This window comes from Alligator mississippiensis, chromosome 1 (assembly GCF_030867095.1).
Source record: "Alligator mississippiensis isolate rAllMis1 chromosome 1, rAllMis1, whole genome shotgun sequence".
Lineage (NCBI taxonomy): Eukaryota > Metazoa > Chordata > Crocodylia > Alligatoridae > Alligator > Alligator mississippiensis.
In genome coordinates this window covers 126,518,458-126,538,466 of record NC_081824.1, presented here as the reverse complement: position 1 = coordinate 126,538,466, position 20,009 = coordinate 126,518,458, and the positions used below count along the sequence as shown (strand labels likewise).

General features: G+C 42.5%; 1 protein-coding gene across 6 annotated transcripts in view; it reads right to left on the bottom strand.

The window, feature by feature from the left end:
* ADGB (androglobin) overlaps nucleotides 1–20,009 on the bottom strand; it is a 299,037-nt gene that overhangs the window by 154,932 nt on the left and 124,096 nt on the right. For all 6 annotated transcript variants that reach the window (XM_019488363.2, XM_019488361.2, XM_019488358.2 and 3 more), the window contains one exon: nucleotides 639–684. In XM_019488363.2, coding sequence (XP_019343908.1) covers nucleotides 639–684 — 46 coding nt within the window. The remainder of the gene's footprint in view (nucleotides 1–638; nucleotides 685–20,009) is intronic.

The following is a 20,009-nucleotide window of genomic DNA, read 5'->3' as shown; positions in this document are numbered from 1 at the left end:
ATGTGTCTTAGAAGGCTGTTATTAAATTTGAACCCTTAATACTCTTACTTGAATCACAGATTTTCAAGTCTCCAATACCTAAAAATATTCATAACACTTCTGCACTTTAATTGTTAAAATATCTTCAGCCTCTTCCTCTATCAAGACCCAACAGGCATCTGAATAAAAATAAACTTATATTCCAGTTCACAGATGCATTCTGAAAAATGACCAGGCATTTTCTGTCTAAATCATGGTTCAAAACTACATTAATCGCAGAGCGATCTCCTGCAGAGACAGATTTAAAATGTCACATTTCTCACAATTAAAGTTTCCCTTTATTCTTGGCTTTTACTTTTTTTCTCTAATAGAAACAGCATTCATAATGTTCAAGGAAAGTGTGTTGCAAAGTAAATTTTAGGTGCTTTAGAAGTACTTATTTTTCCCAACATTTTTGCAAATTAAGAGTTCATAAAGCCACTTTTAAGACATATTTTCAATTACTCAAAATCTTTCACGACAAAATGAATCCAGGGCCTAGTGAAGTCAGTAAGAATTCTGACATGGTGTTCATGAACAGTAAAAGTGAGACCCAAAGTTACATAAGATCAGTAGTAATATGAACATAAATGACTTTAATCACAAACAAATCCCCTTACCTTTCATGGGTCCTTCTGTGTTGTGGTGCTGAACGAAGGAGGCCTCCTATATGGAAAAATAAAATAAAATCTTGTCATGACAAACGTAGGTATTTTTAAACAAAATATATGGAACCCACAAAACAGTTTCTATATGTTATTGTATCAAGACTGTATTTTAAATTTAAAGAGAAAGCATAAGAAAAAAATCAGGATTTCATAGAACTCAATATATATAAAATGGAACATTAATGAATAAATTAGGTCAGAGCTATCCAATTTTGGCATGACAGGGAGCTACATGTGGTGCTGGCATTTAGCCCCTGGCCCACCCACGATGCCATCCACATGCTGCAGGAGAGGTCCCTTTGGGATCCCCAGCACATGGGCTGCACCAGGGACACACAGCTCCGCTGCCATCCAAACTGCGGGCTGTGCCAGTGGCGCCAGTGACACACAAAGTCCTAGTCTTTTCCCCACCGTGCAGCAACTGCCCACCAGTTAGACACCTGAGTTATGTCAAACCTATGAAAGAAGGCAGGGTAGATTTGCACCTCATAGACTAATTAAATCAGAGATGTATAGCATAAAACTTTCATATGCAGCAAATTGTTCAATTTATGTTGCCCTTCCTGCCAAAAGCTCAGAGCAGCTAACAAGAAGAGAACACAATAACTTACAAAACAGTTGAGCAACAAGAGAACAAAACAACATAAAAGGGAACTAGAATATCAACATGAAACAGAGATCCCCCAAACAATATTTCAGTCTAGCTTTGTTTGCTAAATGCCTGGCCGAAAAAGAATGTTTTACAGTGCTTCAACAAGATGTCCAGACTCAACCTCTGGCAGCCCTCATGAGAGAGGGAGTTCTAGAGCTGAGGACCAACTGCTGAAAATGACCTTGCACACATTTTGTCAAGTGGACTCAGTATATTGATGATGCTTGCTAGAAGTTGCTCTCAGCTGACCTTAGGTTTCACAATGGGGTATAAGGAAAAAGGGCCAGACCTTTTAGGACCTTATAGGTCAACCCCAGCACCTTGAATTGTGTCTGGAAAGCTACTGGGAGACGGTGTAACTTCTGGAGTAGTGGTGTTAAATGGTTCTGTTGAAGCTTTCCCATCAGGAGGGCTGCCACTTTCTGCACCAGTTACAGCTTCCTGAAGATTTTCAAGAGAGCCTTATACAGAGCATATTACAGTAGTCTAGCCTTGAGTTTATGAAGGTATGGATGATGAAAGCCAGATCCAAATCTGAAAGAACGGGTTGCAGACTCCTCACCAGAAGCTTACTGGGACTTCTTGGGGAGTTGATGCTGATGTGCCAGTCTACTCTAGTCTACTCTTAAACAGAATACTGTGTCCCAATCTGGTTAACCAGTGCTCATACTGATAAGGGTGACATACAATTCAACCAAACAATGCAAATCATTACAGGAACAATCTGATCCACCCCTCTTCAATGACTCCCTATTCTTAGTAACATACATACTCCCCCATTAAGAAGAAAAAAATGACTTAACTAAATTATAAACTAAATTAAAAAAAAATAGCTGCAGCTACCTTTACACAAAGATCTCTGAAACCCACCAGGTCTGAGATTAAAATCAAGACATCCCACTTGGAGAACAGCACTTCAAGTTGAGCAAGGCTCATTTAACATCCAAGATGCCTGGATGCAAGGGTGGGTCAATTCCCCCCTTAATACAGAAATTATTATTACATAATTGGTGCTCTACGTCAAAGAGCAGTACTCATCCTCAACCAGCAGGATGGGTTCAGAGGACGGGGCAGGCTGAAGTGCTCTGGGTCAGGATACAGGGGGGTCATGGGGAAAGGGATTTAACAGTGGGGGCCTACTACAGACCTCCTAACCAAGGGGAAGAGCTGGACTGCAAATTCTTGGGTCAGCTTGTGGAGGCACTTAAGGCAAGGGATGTAGTTGTCATGGGTGATCTAAATTACCCGGACATCTGCTGGGAGGAGCAGTCAGCTAGGTCTGACCGCTCACGGAGGTTCCTGGCTAAGATACAGGACCTCCACTTAACCCAAGAGGTGCACAGTCCTACTAGGGGGAATGCCCTGCTGGACCTGGTCCTGGTGAGGGGACTCCAGGTCCTTGACCACCTGGGTGATAGCGATCATTACTTGCTGGAATTCACCATCCAGCGCAGGGTGTCAAGGGCTTGCAGCAAGGCAGTAGCCTTAGACTTCAAGAGGGCCAACTTCAACGAGCTGAGGCCATTAATGGGGGAGGCACTAGGGTCCTGGAGAGGAACTGGGTGCCCAAAATGAGTGGTCATTCCTTAAGGAGACGATACTCAGAGCCCAAGGGGTGACAATCCCAACAAGAAGCAAAGGGGGCAAGAGTGCCCAAAAGCCCCCCTGGTTCACCAAGGGCATTCGTGAATGCCTTATTGCCAAAAAGGAGGCGTACACCCAGTGGAAGGGAGGGACTATCACCAAAGAGGAGTATACATCCACCGCTCGGGTCTGTAGGGGAGCTGTTAGGAAAGCTAAAGCAGATACGGAACTAGGGCTAGCATCAAGGATCAAGGATAACAAAAAGTCCTTTTTTAAATACAAAGGGAGAATGAAAAAGGCCCCAGGTAATGTGACGCCCCTGCAGGATATGCTTGGCAATCTGGTGGTCACACCAGAGGAGAAAGCAGACCTATTTAACAATTTCTTTGCCACTATTTTCTTGTGCAGGGACCGGTACTCCCCTACCAAGATTCAGGACAGACTCGGGAGAAACTCTGCCAAGCCTAGGGTCAGGGAGGACCGGGTTAGAGAACTTCTGGAGGGGCTGGACGTGTTCAAATCAGCAGGTCCAGATGCTCTCCACCCCAGGGTGTTGAGGGAATTGGCAGAGGTTATCATGGGGCCCCTGGCATGGTTTTATGAGCACAAGTGGTGCTCTGGCCAGGTGCTGGACGACTGGAAGAGGGCCAATGTGATCCCCATCTTTAAGAAAAGGAAGAGGGAGGACCCAGGCAACTATAGGCCCATCAGTCTTACTTCAATCCTGGGGAAGCTCTTTGAGAAGATTATCCAGGAGCACATCTGTGATGGGCCAGCAGTGGGGATGATGCTCAAGGGAAACCAGCATGGTTTCATTAGGGGCAGGTCCTGTCAGACCAACCTGATTGCCTTCTACGATCAGGTCACAAAATCACTGGATGCAGGTGTTGCAGTAGATGTAGTCTTTCTGGACTTCAGGAAGGCCTTTGACACTCTCCCACCCCATTCTCATTAAAAAGCTAGATGACTGCGGCATTGATGCCTACACAGTCAGATGGATCACAAATTGGCTGAGGGGTCACACTCAGAGAGTGGTGGTGGATGGGTCATTTTCGACCTGGAGGGAAATGGGGAGTGGGGTACCCCAGGGCTCGGTCCTTGGGCCCGCACTGTTCAATTTCTTTATTAGTGACTTGGACGACAGGGTGAAGAGCAGCCTGTTTAAATTCACAGATGACACCAAGATTTTGGGTGTGGTGGACATGCTAGAAGGGAAGGACAGATTACAGCAGGACTTGGACAAGTTACAGGGCAAATGAATATAGGATGGGATTCAATACTGATAAGTGCAGGACGCTGCACTTGGGCAGTAAGAACCAGCAGCATACCTATAGGCTGGGGAACTTCCTTCTCAAAAGCACAGTGGCAGAAAGAGCTTTTGGAGCCATTACTGACCACAAGATGAACATGGGCCAACAATGCGAGAACACAGAACCTTGTCCTGCATCCACAGATGTATCACAAGCAGGGCCAAGGTGGTGATCCTCCCCCTCTATGTGACACTGGTCAGGCCGCAGCTGGAGTACTGCATCCAGTTCTGGGTGCCGCACTCCAGGAGGGATGTGGACAGCATTGAGAGGGTCCAAAGGAGGGCCACTCGCATGATCCGGGTACAGCAGAGCAGACTTACGAGGAGAGGCTATGGGACCTTAACTTGTTCAGCCTTTGCAAGAGAAGACTGAAGGGGGACCTGGTGGCCGTCTATAAACTTACTAGGGGGGACCAGCAGGGTTTGGGAGAGAACTTGTTCCCCCAAGCGCCTCCCGGAGTAACAAGGAATAATGGCCATATGTTGCTAGAGAGTAGGTTCAGGCTAGACATCAGGAGGCACTACTTCACAGTCAGGGCGGCTAGGATCTGGAACCAACTTCCAAGGGAAGTGGTGATGGCTCCTACCCTGGGGGCCTTTAAGAGGAGGCTCGACATTTACCTGACTGGGGTCATTTGAGCCCAGTTTTCTCTCCTGCCCATGGCAGGGGGTTGGACTAGAAGATCTACAAGGTCCCTTCCAATCCTACATCTATGAATTAATAAATCCCACCATTAGACGAGCTGACTTTGATCTCCCTAGACATATTTGGTCTTCTCTAAACTGAATCAGGACAGGACATGGCAGATGCTGATTTCTGTTATGTCAATGGGGCTAAATTAGCTCACTGAACTATGACTGTGGCGTTCCTTTTCAAACTTGGACTCACAGCACCTATGAATGCCCTCTCCATGTATTTAATAGAACTCTATTGGATTTGCACAATACTACAGCTGAGGCAATCAGTTGGCTGCAAATTTGGACAAAAAATTGTGAATATGTTTTTCCCAGCTTTGTGATCACTGTATCATTATACGCTTTGAAAAAAAACAACAACCCCAAACCCCGCACTACCTGGAATGGTTCCACTGGATGATGACATTTTGTAGATGCAGTGGAAAAGAAAAGCTTTCTTGCTGTCACCATTGCCACCCCATAATTTTTTAAGAAACATCTATGCTGTAATTGGTCAGCGTTAGCATGTGTCAAAAGCCACCTACATGCCACTTACCCTCCAACTTAAAGTGCTTCAACTGTCCTGTATACCAAGGCAACTTGTGCCACCAGAGTGGTGGGAATAGATGTCTGGGTGCAATTGTATGACCAAAGTCAGCATACTATTCCATAGGTCAAACCTGGTCATCTACAGACTAGCCATCAAGATTAGTGGGAATGACCCCCACCCTTTTCCCCGCTGACTCCCCAGTCTCGGCCTATTTTCCCCAGACTCCACCAAGTCTCTGTCTCTTCCCAACTGCTTCCCAGGCTCTGCCTGTTCCCCACCCCCTGCTCCCCACTTTCTGCCCCTTCCCCCCCAACTCTCAGCAGTCTCTGCCTCTCCCCCTATTACTACCACATGCTGCTTGGCCTGTTCTGTCCCAGAAGCTCAGCCCTTACCTGGCTGTGCAGCAGCGTCAGTGCTGCTGAATGGCCAGACAGAGGAAGGAGTTTCTGTGTGCTTCATGCCCAGGAAAGACCCCAGTCTGAACCAGAGCTGAGCTATGCCTGACAGTAAGTAGGGGAAGGTGGTGGGGGTGGAGAAAAGCTGTACAGGGGATGTGGGGCAGGGCAGGAGGCTACTGTGGGTCTGACTAGCAAATATAAGAGGACTGGCTTTCCCCCCCATGTTGATTAAGGGCAGGGGGAGCAGCACCTTATATTCAAGTAAATACAGTAAGTATCAGTAAAAATGTTATACCAACTCTGGTATTTTATAAAAAGGAACATATTTTTCAGGAAAATATTTTAGAAAAGTTAAGAGAAATGCCTTAGATCTGTTTCTTTACCTGCAAAGTCAAGCTTACTTTTACCTAACATTCTAGCTCTGACCATGATTCTAGCCAACTTCTGCACAGACCAAAACACAATTTTTCTACATTTTAGAAATTTTGAAAATGAAGTAAATTTTGTAGCAATCAATGCATGCCTTTTACTTTTTAGGGCTAGAAACAAGTTATATATTCAACTGGAAAAGGGAGATCTTTGGCTTTTTTTATTTGAAAATGCTTTCCTCGATCACCACATTGCTTGTCCTGGAATTCTGGAAGAAAATCCCACATTTAGAGAAAAGAAAGCAGCATTGCTCTGGTAGCCTGGTTTTAAAACACCAAGACTGTTTGAAGTTTAGAATATCACACATCAGGAAAGGTGGATTAATGGGTAGAAGTTAGGCAGGATGGTACTAGATAAATGTTATTTATCGTAGGGGTCAGCAAGCTACCTATAGACAGACAGATTTGTATGTGAATATAGACATAGCTAATGCCAAACTGTCGTTCTGAGTACATCTTAAGCATCTAAGGTAAGATTCATCCTTTGCGGGCAAAGATGACTGAATCCAGTGGGTGGGGGAGAGGGTGAAGAGAGAAGAAAAAAGAAGTGGGAAAGAAACAGGGAGGCAGACAAGAGAAAAAAAATGAAAAAGGAAAAAAGAGAGAGAGGAAAGAGAAAGGAAAGGGGTGGCAGCTTGGTCGCATGGGTACATAGGTGATTTATAAGCCCAATCTTTGCCTTGAACAATCTGCTGCAGCAGGGGCAGGAAAGCAATGAGGACTGGGTACAAGAGGTTTTCGTTTTCCTGGCCACATATTTCTTCATTGCTTCTGCTGTGCATTGCTGTTCGAAGGGCAGTGCTCCGTTCTGGATTGATGACCTCCAGGATGGACAGTTGCGAACAATTTGCTCCCACAACTCCAAGTCAATGCCGAAACTCTTTAAGGACACCATTAAGGTATCCTCTTTGGTGTGTCGTGAGAACATACTCCATTTGACAGTTTGCTGCAGAAGATTTTCTTCAGCAGGCAAATGCCAGGCCATCTTAGCTGCGCCAGTTAGCTAAGGTATGTAGCTATAATGTCTTGAGGAAAAGCACGTATACTGTCCTGGGGAAAGTACGCTGAGAAACAGCACTTTCTACAACTTATAAAATAAATGGACCTCTTTTAGTATTGTACTCTGGCATATTAGGCAAGTGCAGCCTTGGAACCACCATACCTCTAGGCTGTTCAGCCAAGAACCATTGTGGGGAATGTAGTACCAGTCATATTAGAAAATCCATGGGCTTTTTCTGAATTACATGTGGTAAAGTGGGTGAGTGAACATTGCCAAAGATATAACAAAAAGCATTTTTGGACCAATCTATCATTTAATATGAAATAAATACACGAAGGCAGATACTCAATTGACATAAACCATCATAGCTTCACTCGTGTTAATGGAGCAGCAAGAGTTTATACCAGCTGAGGATCCGCCATAGCATAACTTGGTAATATTGATGGGTAAAAGCATTTATCTCCCTGCATCAGATTGTCCAAAGAATGTGAATCAGACTGGAATTTAATTAGTCTAAATAAGCTACTTTAAAAAATAAAATACGAAGCTTGATTTTTACAAAAAGGGGCATAATGCAGAGGAATCACAAATCATAAATACTTCATGGCTCATCATTAATTTAACAAGCACTAAGAGGAAGTCAGGTCAGTTTTGTTTTTTGACATTGTTGCTTTCATTCCATGACCCCGTTGAAGAACAAGAAGGAAAAATTCAGGAAATGAGCAAACAAACAAAAAACAGTGTTGGGAATATACAATAAGGGTGGTGAAGGTTTTCTATTTACAAAAGAATGGGTGGTGAAGGTTTTCTATTTACAACATCCTATAGACTAGAGAATTGATTCAATTCTGCTGTGAAACTCAGAGAGAAATGGAGGTGCTTTACCCATTTCCTTGCTCAAGTTGTACAATCTAATTTTGAAGATCATTGCATCAAAATTTACCTGAAGAAGCACTGCTTTAGCTGTGGAGTGAGGCCAGAAGAAAAATGTAATTATTTTCAAACCATTACTTGACAGCTGACAGTTCAAAATACCATCCCATTGTTCTTATTTTCCTCCCTTTTGCCTCCCAGAAAAAAATAAAATATAAAGGTTAATTTCTGATAGAGAAGAGCAAGTCCATTATAACTAATATGCAATACAAGTTCATAGTACAATTCTAATAAGGATCTCTGGCCAGTGATGAGATCATAAATCAGGTAGAATTTTTTGGTGAAAATCTTGTCTGAATTATTTGAGATTAGCTAATGCTTAGCAATTTTATTTCCTCTGATGCTTTAATTAAAAAACTTCAATCGCAACAATATTCAATGTGTATATTCAGAATGAAATATTTTGTGATGCATTCCCAGATTTGTGTAACCTGAAAAGCCTACAGGCAGCACCATTATCTTGGGAGCCTAGAAGTGTCAGGGCTAATGTGTTTTCATTCTACAGAGTACTTTTCTCTCTCTTTTCCTTGCAAAAAGGAAAAAATAAACTGATCATTAGGGTTAGGAATGTGTCAATAGGTTTCTTTTAAAGATCACAGTTTATTGTCCATCACCACTGCAGTTGCCTTGAACTGGCCTTTTGCCTTCATTAAATGTCTGGTCACAGGACATTTGACCTGTAGGAAAACCCCAAAGCAATCGTGCTGGACAGTGCTGTCGGAAGTGGCTGCTGCTGTAAATTCACTCTCAAAAGCCTGCTTTCTACTCAGATGTACTGAACAGCTAACATGACCTCTAAGCAAAAGAGAAAGCTGTTTAGTGGTATGATGACCAAAGATGTAATGTGGGCAGGACTGAGAATACAGAAATCCTGGGTTCCAATGCCAGCTTTCTCATAAGCCCCTGACAGACATTACACCTAAGACATAATTAACTGGTTAATCATGTCTTAAGTAGTGGCCGCACGTTCAATGGTGCAATAAAATGAGGAATAAGCCACTAAGTTATTACATAAAATGTGTATGATTTTTTGGCTGGTCCCTATCATGCCTTTGATTGAATGCGTGGCCAGTGGCCAGGCTCTGGAGCATACGAAAGCCTCTGGGCAATCCAGAGGCTGGGAGTGGCCCTTAGCTGATCAGATTTCCCAGCCACAGGAGCTCATAGTACGCTCCCCTAGCTGGGAGCTGTGATCAGCTGACCGTACGACAAGGAAGCACAATGGTTGGGATTCCGCATCAGAATTCATCGTGCCTTTACTTTAATGACCGTCAGAATCATAGGGATCTTCTGTGCACCTAGTCAAGGCTGCTGAACTGCCTGTTTCAGTTTCGTTGACGTGTATGGTAGACTATAATCTTTACCTATTTCCTGGTTGGAACGGGGTAATCTGTTACTTTAAGAACTTGGAGCATGTGGCATGCAAGCCCTGTTTTATTTTCAGACCTATGGGTTTAAGTGATTCTTATACAGGGCTGAGCTAATTTGGAAAAATACTGTTGGAAAGAAGTTGTTTTCTGTAGTGAGTCCTGGAACAGAGGGGGAGAAACAAGAGAAAAAGCCAATAAACCTCTGCACCCTGCTTTGGTCAAGGAAATAGTTTTGTAGAATTTTGGCAGTTTTAATTTCAAGAAATACCTTTATCATGAAGAAGGCACCTGGGCACTTTTAATGCATGGTGTTGGTTCTTCCTGGGCTGAAGGTTAAATTTTACAAAAAGTGCTGTATATGGCTAAAATTCACCCTAACACATAAATGTTTATGGTAGACTAGACTACTACCTTTCTATAAGCCCCATAAAGGCCATTTCAAAATGGTAGTCCCGGCTGTAACTAGCCTGACTAAACACTTGGACATGCTCCCTGCAGATTTAATTATAGAAGTCAAAAAGCATGGGAACTACACACAGCTAGCCTTTTCCTCTCACTTCCACAGGAATTTTGTAGTGAGTTGACACCCCCCACCCATGCACATTTTGATATAAAATAAGCCTCATTTGATTTGAGGAACCTCACAAAAGTCTTTTTACAAACTCTCCTCAAAATTCTTGGGTCAGCTCTGCATAACAATGTGATAATGGCAGTTTGTCTTTTGAGACTGAGATAGAAAGTTTCACAGGCCTAGTTCACAAAAATAAAGCTGGTCCTGGGTATTCCCGCTTTTTAATTAAGGGTACATTCTATATTGATTTCCAGTTAGGAAAAAAAATGAACTTTTTAATTGTCAAGCATATATTCCTTGCTATGGCTGTTGTACCTCAGTTTTTATTCTCAATAGCCTGTCTTACTTTCAGACCATCTCTTGTTTTGCATTGGTTGCACAAATAAAGAAAACTTCTGTTTTCTTTTTTGGCATGCATAATGAAAAATATCATCTAACTAACCCTATTTCTGAACTAGGAGGTTGATTTAATTTGAACAAAGTATCCACTCCTGTGCTTGAAGGTGAAGGCAATTCAACCAGCTCTTCTGTAAGGTTATTTATTAAATTTATAGAAGTTATTTGTATTATAATTAGTTCCTAAAGGACCCAGTACAAATACAACAAAGAGATGGTCCTTAGCTTAGCATTAAGACATGATAAAGAGTAGTGTTTATCCACATGTTACTAACTTAACTTGAGTTTACAATTATCCAGGAATCTGAACACAAATCCTTTTCCCTTTAAAATAAAATCCATGTCTTTACTTGCCTTACTTTTGTACTAAAAACTGTTACAGCTTTCCTAAGTCACTGAAACTCATTCCTTTGTGACATCTGTCCTTCTGACAGATTTTTTCATTCATTGTTTTTCTCAGCTATTCTCAGGTGTTGATTTCTCCCTTGTGTCAAAGATGTCATTGAAGTTGACAGCATTAAATTGGACAACATTAGAAGACAAAAAGGTGAGAACCTGTGCTGCACATTTAACCTATTTTGAAGGCTACAATGGTTTTTGAATCATGATATGCCCTCAAGATTTTGAATTACCCTGGTTCTTGGAGACATTTTTAGCATAATTTAGACTAGGGGTTCCCAAAGTATGGCTCCATGCAACCCACAAGTCCCTTTGATGCAGGGCATGCAGGGAGCATGTGTTCAATCACACTAGTTACACCCAAGATGGCCCTTTGAAATGGCAAAACTTCAGTAACCCCTGTCATGTGGTATGGCATGGGAAAGCTTTCTACTGACTGCTGATGCAGTGCAGTGTGGCATGGGCAAAGCCTCCACCACTAAACACCACCAAAGCCTCAGCTCTACAGGGCAGATCCAGCCTGCTGGACACAAGTTACTGACCCCTGTTCTAGCGTATAAGTACTGAAGGGTATGTGAACCAATTTTAAGGTTCAGGCACTAAGCTGTTTTTAGAGACAAACTGAATAGAGTACTGCCAATGTAATTATGCAAAGTTGAAGCACAGTCCCAACTCCATGCTGTTTCATATTCACTGCTCAGTGTGTGCGTCACAAATCTCCCTTTCTAATATAATATAAGGTATGTTCCACAGGTCCAAAGCAGAGTGCAGGGGTAGTTAGCTTTAAACAAGATAGTTTGGATACTGAAGCAACATGGAGCGCCACAAAGGCTAATTTACCTTGCCAAGAAATAGTCTATAAGGAACTCTGTACTGCTATATATCTGATACCTGGGCAAGCTTATTTAAAGGTGGATCAGATATCTAGTACACTACAGTCTTCAGGGAAGCTATTATATAGTCAAAAGTGATCACTCCTGCAACAGTTTGAAAAAGGGACCTAATTTGCTCTATGGTTCTGTCCTTACTGGATTTCCTCTGGAACAACTGGGAGCAGAAGTTTCCACTTCCTGTATTATATTTCTTACCACAGCTGTGATGGCGAGACATCAGGGCTAAGTACAGACATTTGGGGGCATTAGGGGGTGGTTAAATCAGCTCAAAATGGCTGTCCCATATCAGGTAAGTCAGAATGGGGGGGGGGTAGTGGAAGTATTGGGGGTCCAGCAGGCTGGAAGGGATTGAGGGTCTGCCAGGGGATGGGTAGTAGGCACAACCCACGAAAGGTGGGGGGCAGGCATGATGCACAGGTGGGGGGGGGGATCCCCCCTAGGTGAACCTACATCCCCACCCGTCCCACCACTCCCCACACTTGCTCAGTTTACTTGCTCAGCTCCGCAGCAGCAAATGCTGATTTAAGCAGGTGAATCCGGAGCAGCTTGTGGGATGCCAGTTGAGAGGGCTGGCTGGTCGGGGATAGGGGGGAGCAAGGGGTCAGGGAGACAAAAAGTAGCCTAATGCAGGTGGGGAGCAGGTGAAAAGAGCAGCCTTGGGGCTGGGGCCAGTGACTTAGTTTTCCCAGCCCTAGGGTTGCACAGGGAAAGCATACAGAAGTTCCATGCACCAGTTTGACTTCAATTGAATACGTTTGATACTACATAGATTCAGGTTTTTCTTAAACTGGGTTCTGCAATTTTAGACCAGTTTGTGTGCATGGAGTTTCTGTACAGATATAGCTTTAGACTGATTGCCGGTCACTGAGACCGGGTCTATAAGTGTAAGGTTGGCACCAGGATGAGCGAAGTTTAAATTGGGCAGCCTTTTTTAACACAACATAGCCTCCCCAAATGTCTGTACTTAGCCCAGAACATAAAAAGAAACTGAAGGATTTTTTTTTCTACTACAAGGGAAATATACTACCTGAGCTATAGCAAGAATGTTTCAAATAGACTGAGATAAAAAGAAGAATAGATTCCATCTGTTAAGCACAAGAAAGGTCATACATGTGGTCACATGTGCACACAGGTTTGGAAAGAGTTATTTATTGTTCCTTCCTACATATCAATCAGGTAACCTTGGTCAATAGAACTGAATGTAAAACAGGGAGAAAATGATAAAGAAATTCAATTTATTTTCTAAGGATTTTTACATTATTAACTTACACATGTATGCATGCATACATATTTTCATATAGGTATTAATAAATCTTATTCATACCCTATATTTACTTTTTTTTAAATGCATTTGTGTTTGGTCAGCCTCTCTTGTGTGTGCTTAAGTTGTTTCCAATTCCAGAACTGATATTACATATTCAAACCTACTTGATCTTTTTATAATTCTGTTATGTTTTTCCACTAAAAGGATTTCTTATACTTCATTTCCACATGCCACAAGTGATGGGGGAATTTGTCACCTCCCCACCCTGCCCCAGAATTAGCTCTTATACATGTAATCTGAAGTGAAGCAACAATGTTGAAAATGCATAGTTTTGAAGATACAAAATACATTTTAAAAAACCTATAAAACAAGAAAAAAGCCCAACCACTTTTACAGTCAATTCCTGAGTTCAATTTTCAAAGTTTTCAAAATGCCCTGAAAATCTTAAAATTTAAACCCCCAGTCCTACAAACTGCTCTCTGCACTCTAGTTGTCCTCTAGAGAAGCAATGTCAAAAAGGTCAGAAAGGATGAGGCTGAAGTAACTGAGAAGGGAGATAAGAGGACAACAGTCTTCTGAAGATTTCTGGCTATGGCACAAGAACACTTAATACTCATTGGTTCAAGCTTTTCTTAAGTTATGGTTGGTGAGAAATCAGGGAGTCTTTTTCCTTCCCAGTGGGTTTGGAGTTAACCCGTGTTAGAGAATTTATGAGAACGGATTTTGTTCAAGTGTGTTTTGGCAGAGCTACAAAGAATTATTCCTTTTTGGATCAATATTCCCCTCAAAAGAGTTCACTGGAATTACTGTTCTGGACAGCTGACATGCATATAATTTAATCTGCTGAAGGCAAAACTTTTGCCATTCCTGACCTTCTAGGGAAAAAGTATAAAAATGAATGAAAAAAAATGCATTTGTGACATTTTCTTGGAACAGGAAACCATTTTTCCCTAAGGAAATGTTTGTAATCAAAAGAAAGGCTAAGAATATACTTTAAAATAGCCTAAAACTTAAATAAAGAGAATAATTAATTTTTTCCTTCTTGTAAAAGAATAAACATGGAACTTGGTTTCCAGAGAATTCATATCAAAGAAGCCAGTTCCTTAATTTTGCATGACTATATAGTCTCTCTTCCACTGGTGGATAATATTTTTTCCTTCTTTGAAAAGTGCTTATTGAGTACCCTGGGTAAAAAAAGAGAATTTTTTAAAGAGACACTCAGAATTCAAAGGGTAAATAATAATTTGGATTACAATTGTTCTAGGTTTGTGACTGTTTAGTGGCTCCAATGATTTTCTACAAGTGGATAGCTATGAGAGGCTGGCCTACCTCACTAAACACTCCTTTGATATTATGAGATCTAGAGATATACATAGAAATCACTTAAGCATCACTCAACCTAGGTATACCTTTAATACTGCAAAATATTTTTAGGTTCTAGCCATATAATTTTATCTGCAGGAACCACATCACTTCCAATGTGGACCGTGTGTGCCAGTCCAGGCTGTGCTGCTGACAGGGCTCAGCATCCCTGTCACCGAGCTACAGCTGCTGGGGGTGGCCCCGCCCCCATGGCCCAGCCCCGCGCGCCCCTGCAGCCCAGCCCACCCATCAACACCACAGTTGCCTAATTTTTTAATGAGGGTGGGGTGAGAGACGGTGTTGAAGGCCTTCCTAAAGTCCAGAAAGACTAGGTCCACTGCTACACCTGCATCCAAGGCTTTTGTGACCTGGTCATAGAAGGCAACCAGGTTGGTCTGACAGGACCTGCCTCTAATGAACCCATGCTGATTGCCCCTAAGCATACACTCCCCTGCTTGCCCCTTGCAGATGTGCACCTGGATAATTTTCTCAAAGAGTTTCCCCAGGCCCGAGGTAAGACTAATGGGCCTATAGTTTTCTGGGTCCTCCTTCCTCCCTTTTTTGAAAATGGGGACCACATTGGCCCTTTTCCAGTCCTCTGGCACCACACCAGAGCCCCACGAGTGCTCATAAAGTTGCACCAGGGGTCCCGCAATAACCTCTGCCATTTCCCTCAGCACTCTGGGGTGGAGATCGTCAGGACCTGCTAATTTGAACACGTCTAGTCCCTCCAGAAGTTCCCTGACTAGGTCCTCACTGACCCTGGGCCTGGCTGCATCTCCCCTGGGGCCATCCGGAATCCCAGTTTGAGTTCTATCAATTAAGTCTGATACTGTATTCAACCAGGTTTATCTCAAACAGGTTTCAGACATTTTGAAACAGGGGTTTATAAGTAATGTCTGTCCCAGGCTGGTAAGGCTGATCCCTTGTGCTAGACTGGACCTCCATGGGCTGAATCAGACCTCTTTGCAGACCCCTTACAGATATTTTGCCTTAAATACACATATTAAAACATTGAGGAGGCCAAATTTTCATCTCATGTCATAAATATTTTCTTTGCTTCTTAACTGAAAGGATATATTTACATTTGGAGGCATTTTAAAAGAGCCACAGGCATTACACTCTAATTGTTACATGTGGATGAAGTAGTTTTAAAGTTGGAACAGATTTGCTACATTTGTATTGTTCCGAGATTGCCCATGTGTAACCATTTGGAATATGATAATCTGACTCTAGCACGTTCCACTCAGCCAAGCATAGCTTCTAGTTGCCACTAATATCTACTGTCTTTACAGTAGGCCATTACCATAAGTATATTGAGCCAGATCATAAACTGGCATAAACTGACATAGTTTCATTCCCTTCAGTGGAGCGATGTAAATTTATACTAGAAGAGGATCTTGTGCAGTAATTTCAGCAACTTGATGGCTAAACGTCACGCACATCTTAAATTATAAAGATCATATGCCTCGGATTTGACAAGTTTATGTTTTAAAGATTTTAAGCACAAATTACCCCTGAATGGTAAAATGCATATCCAGACACTGTAGACACAGACAGACAATAATCTAGTCAATAAGGTAGAGCAAGATATCACTCACAGCATTATACTTATCTGGCATTTTTCTCAAAATTAGACCTTTTTTTAAAAATAATGAAACTTTTTTCTTAGCTATTTCAAGTTTTAAAACAAAGAGGTCTCCATAAGGAAGTACAACCAGCTGAACCCCTCTGCTTCTGAAAGTGAGTTCTGCTACAAAAAGCATTTAATGTGTGAAATAGGGAGTATTCTTCAGCAAGTCGCATGTTAATGTTTGTAGCAGTCAGCATAAGTATGTGTGTAGATGCATGCATATAAGTGTGTGCACTTGAGCATTTTCCTATCCCTATTTGCATACTATGATTATTAAACAGTATGAGACTCAGTTGACTTTTAAATTGCAGCAAAAGCAAGGTTCAAGCAAACACAGGTCAAACAGTTGCCTGTGACATCTTATACTTCATCTCTGATTCAGATTGCCCTCCAACTGACTCATACTGTCATGTCTGCCTCCTACAATTCCATTTTTATCAATGTCTGTCTTGTGTCTTACCTGCCCTTGACTCTCCTTTTGTGGCAGAACAATTCTACAAATAGAATAGTTTCTACATCCATGAACCGCTGGAGAAAATTAAAATAATATTCCAAGCAATATTTATGCTTCTGCACATAGATGTCAATCATCCCTTAGCTAACTATATATTTGCTCAGATACAGAGATATAACCAGTAATGCTACACACAATCACGATATGCATTAGAATGATACTCACAACTTCACATTTCTGCCTGATTGAAGACTTTCATGTGAGTTTTAATTAATAAAAAGAAATGTAAAGCTGGTCATGAAGTACTAGAGAAATATTCTTTTTACATAAAACACATATAAGTACACAGTAGGGGCGTTTACATGAGATATTTACTATACAGTTGACTAATTAACTGTACAGTAAATGGCTCAGTGTCTGTACATGCTCCCCTATTAGGCTGGAGTAAACTAAATTTACTCTGCAGTAGGATAGTACTTATAAGTACTATTTACAAGTACTATCCTGCTGTAGAGTAAAAAATTCTGCAGCAGCACACATGTAGATGCTGCCTGACTGGCTGGGACACAAGGGTAATTCAACGCCCTGTGCTGAAGCTCCTTCATGCCCCATCCAGCCCCTTCACAGCACATTGAGCCAGGGGAAGCAGCACCGGGCTGGCAAGCTGACCACGCCCCTGCCCCCCTCCCCCCAGCCAAGCCTCCTGCCAGCCAGGGTTACTCCACCTGGGCTCCATGTGCTGTGCCTGAATAAACTGCAAAATGAATTGCTCCTGGGCACATATTCAAAAGGCATGCCCACACAGCAATTAACTCCAGAGCAATAAACTCCACAGTTTATTCATGTGCCATAACTGCACATATAGAGGCACCCAGTAAGTAACAACACAGTCTTAAGGTTTTCCTTCCATCATAAATATGGAAAACTTTATGACAAAAACATTATATTGACATACACACTACAGAGTGCAGCTCCATCAGTGCAGTTCAACCATTTTGACTGGCAGGCTGGATGGGCAGTGCCTGATGCCTCTGCATCCAGATCCTGGGGGGCCCAATCTCGCTGCCCTAGAGAACAACCCAGCCGTGATCCAGCTACACAGTGGAAGGGGGCTTGGGCCAGGACCAACCTGGCCCAGACCCAACCTGGCCCCACATAGGGAAAGGGCTATGATTTGCCCCAATCCAGCCCCACAGGGGGAGGTGGCATGACCTGGCTTTGTGAGAGGAAGGGGGAATGACCCAGCCTTAACCTGGCCAGGCAGAGGGAAGAATGTATGGCCCAGCTCTGTGGGCAAAGAGAGGGGGCATGGCCCAGCCCCAAACAAGCCATACAGGGGGATGGATCATTGCCTGAATCCATGGGAGGAAGGGTCATGGCCCAGCCCCATCCTGGCTGGGTGGAGGAAAGGGTGCATGGCCCAGCCCTGTGGGAAGAAGGGAGCGTGGCGTGCCCTTGTGGGAAAAAGAAGGTGCAGCCTGGCCCCAACTTGGCAGTCCAGAAGGAAGGGGGCATTGCCTGGATTGAATCTAGAGGTGTGGGGGGAGGGTCATGGTCCAGATCCAACCCACCCCATGAGGCTTGTACTATTGGCAGCTGAAAGGGGTGGTGGTACGGTCGCTGCTCCCCACCACCAAACTTCCCATCCATAGGGAGCTCTGTGGGCCAGACTCCAAGGCTCCATGGGCTGGATGTTGGGCACCTCTGGTTTGTAATGATAAATAATACTACAGAATAATGCTATATAATAATAATATATAATAATGATAATACTCCTTAAAAAGGATATTAGAAGTTCCATACTAGAATCATATTAATGATTTACAATCCTACAATTTTTTATTTCAAATCCATTAAAGACTGCTTATTTGAAATTGGAATTTGACAAAGATAACAGCATGTCTTAAAATAAAAAGAGGTTTCCTTTGCTTGTAAAAAAGCTCAGTAGTATCTTCAATTCAATCTTTGTTTTTTCCAAATATGTTTTATGATCCTGCTGGTAAACATCCATTCTAAATTTTACAAAGGGAGAACTTTCTTGTCCTATTTATATTTTCCACTTGTCCTAGACACAGATGACAAAAATAATTAGGTCATATCTGTAATAGCTTTGCAATGAGCTCAGGTAGTAAAGAGTTTATTGCTCTTTCCTTCTCCTAGCTCAGCAGTGTGTGTGACTAAATTCCACAGTAACGGCTTTCCAGTTAATGCTTTTCTGTATTTTAATCACACTGTGTCTTGATTTGTTTGTGTGCACAGTTCATTCTATTTTACTCTCCCCTATAGCAGGCAAGAATCATGTTGGGATTAGGCTATGTCTGTGTAATGTCTAATGCAAGATACTGAAAGAGAACTACTATGCATTATACAATTATATGTATGCTGGATGGCAAATGACTGTCATGAATTTTGATTGTTTTAAAGCTCACTGGGGGTCAAATTCTATTATTACCTGCTCAGAATGTCTCTGGGCTTAACTGTCAGAATATCTGACTGACCATAAAAGTGCAAAATACTATTCTTACCTGTTACATTAAAAATAATGGAACTCTGACCATTACACAAATCTAGACTTTGACCCTCAAGCTCTTCAGACTATGTAGTACCTCCTTTAGTTTGCACCCTATTGTATGGTTTCATTTTCAGCAACTAATTGTTTCCTTTAAAGACCCTTTTCTTAAAGACTCTTTATCACAATTTTAAAAGTAGTACCAATTATATACAAATAAAGTAATTGTGTGAGAACTACCCATTAGCAGCTGACATGGGGAGGGGGGGGGTCCCATCTTCAAGGCTCACCTGAAAGATGTGGAGGAGGTCTGGGCCAAGGAGAGTTAGAAAAGGCTTGTAGAATTCAAGAATTCATAGGTATTCTATCAAGGTTTGGTGCCTCCCCCATGATGGGGCCCTCAGTGGTTGTGATGTGCTAAAAAAGCTCTTGTTTGAGCTCATCCACCTCAGATGTGGAAAGCTTAAGGAGGCCCTTGTGCAGGTGCTGAATGGTCTCTGGGAAGGCAGGCTCAGTTGCACACCGGTCCTTGTAGAGCTAACAGTATGCTCTCGGATCTTGGCAGGATCCATGAGCACTTGGCTCAACATGGCTTTAAAGTGGCTGACAATCTTCTGTTTTGCATACTTTTCTCTAAATTGAAAAAGAACTGGGCCAAGGAATCAGCCACTGTGGGTTCTTGGAAAAGAGCTTCAGTTCATGAGCCCTGGCCTGTTCTTTCTACCATTTCTCTCAAGCACTTTTTATGGAGCCTGAAGTTCTCATACAGCCCCTGGTCATTATCAGCATCCCTCAGGGCAGCCTCAATCTCTGTAAGGTCTACTTCAAGTTCCTGCACACTGTGGGAGCAATACTGGATCATCTGCTATGTATACTATTAGCAGAAAATCTTGATTTGTGTTTTTCCCATTTCCTATCATTGCTTCCAGAAGAGAAAGTCACT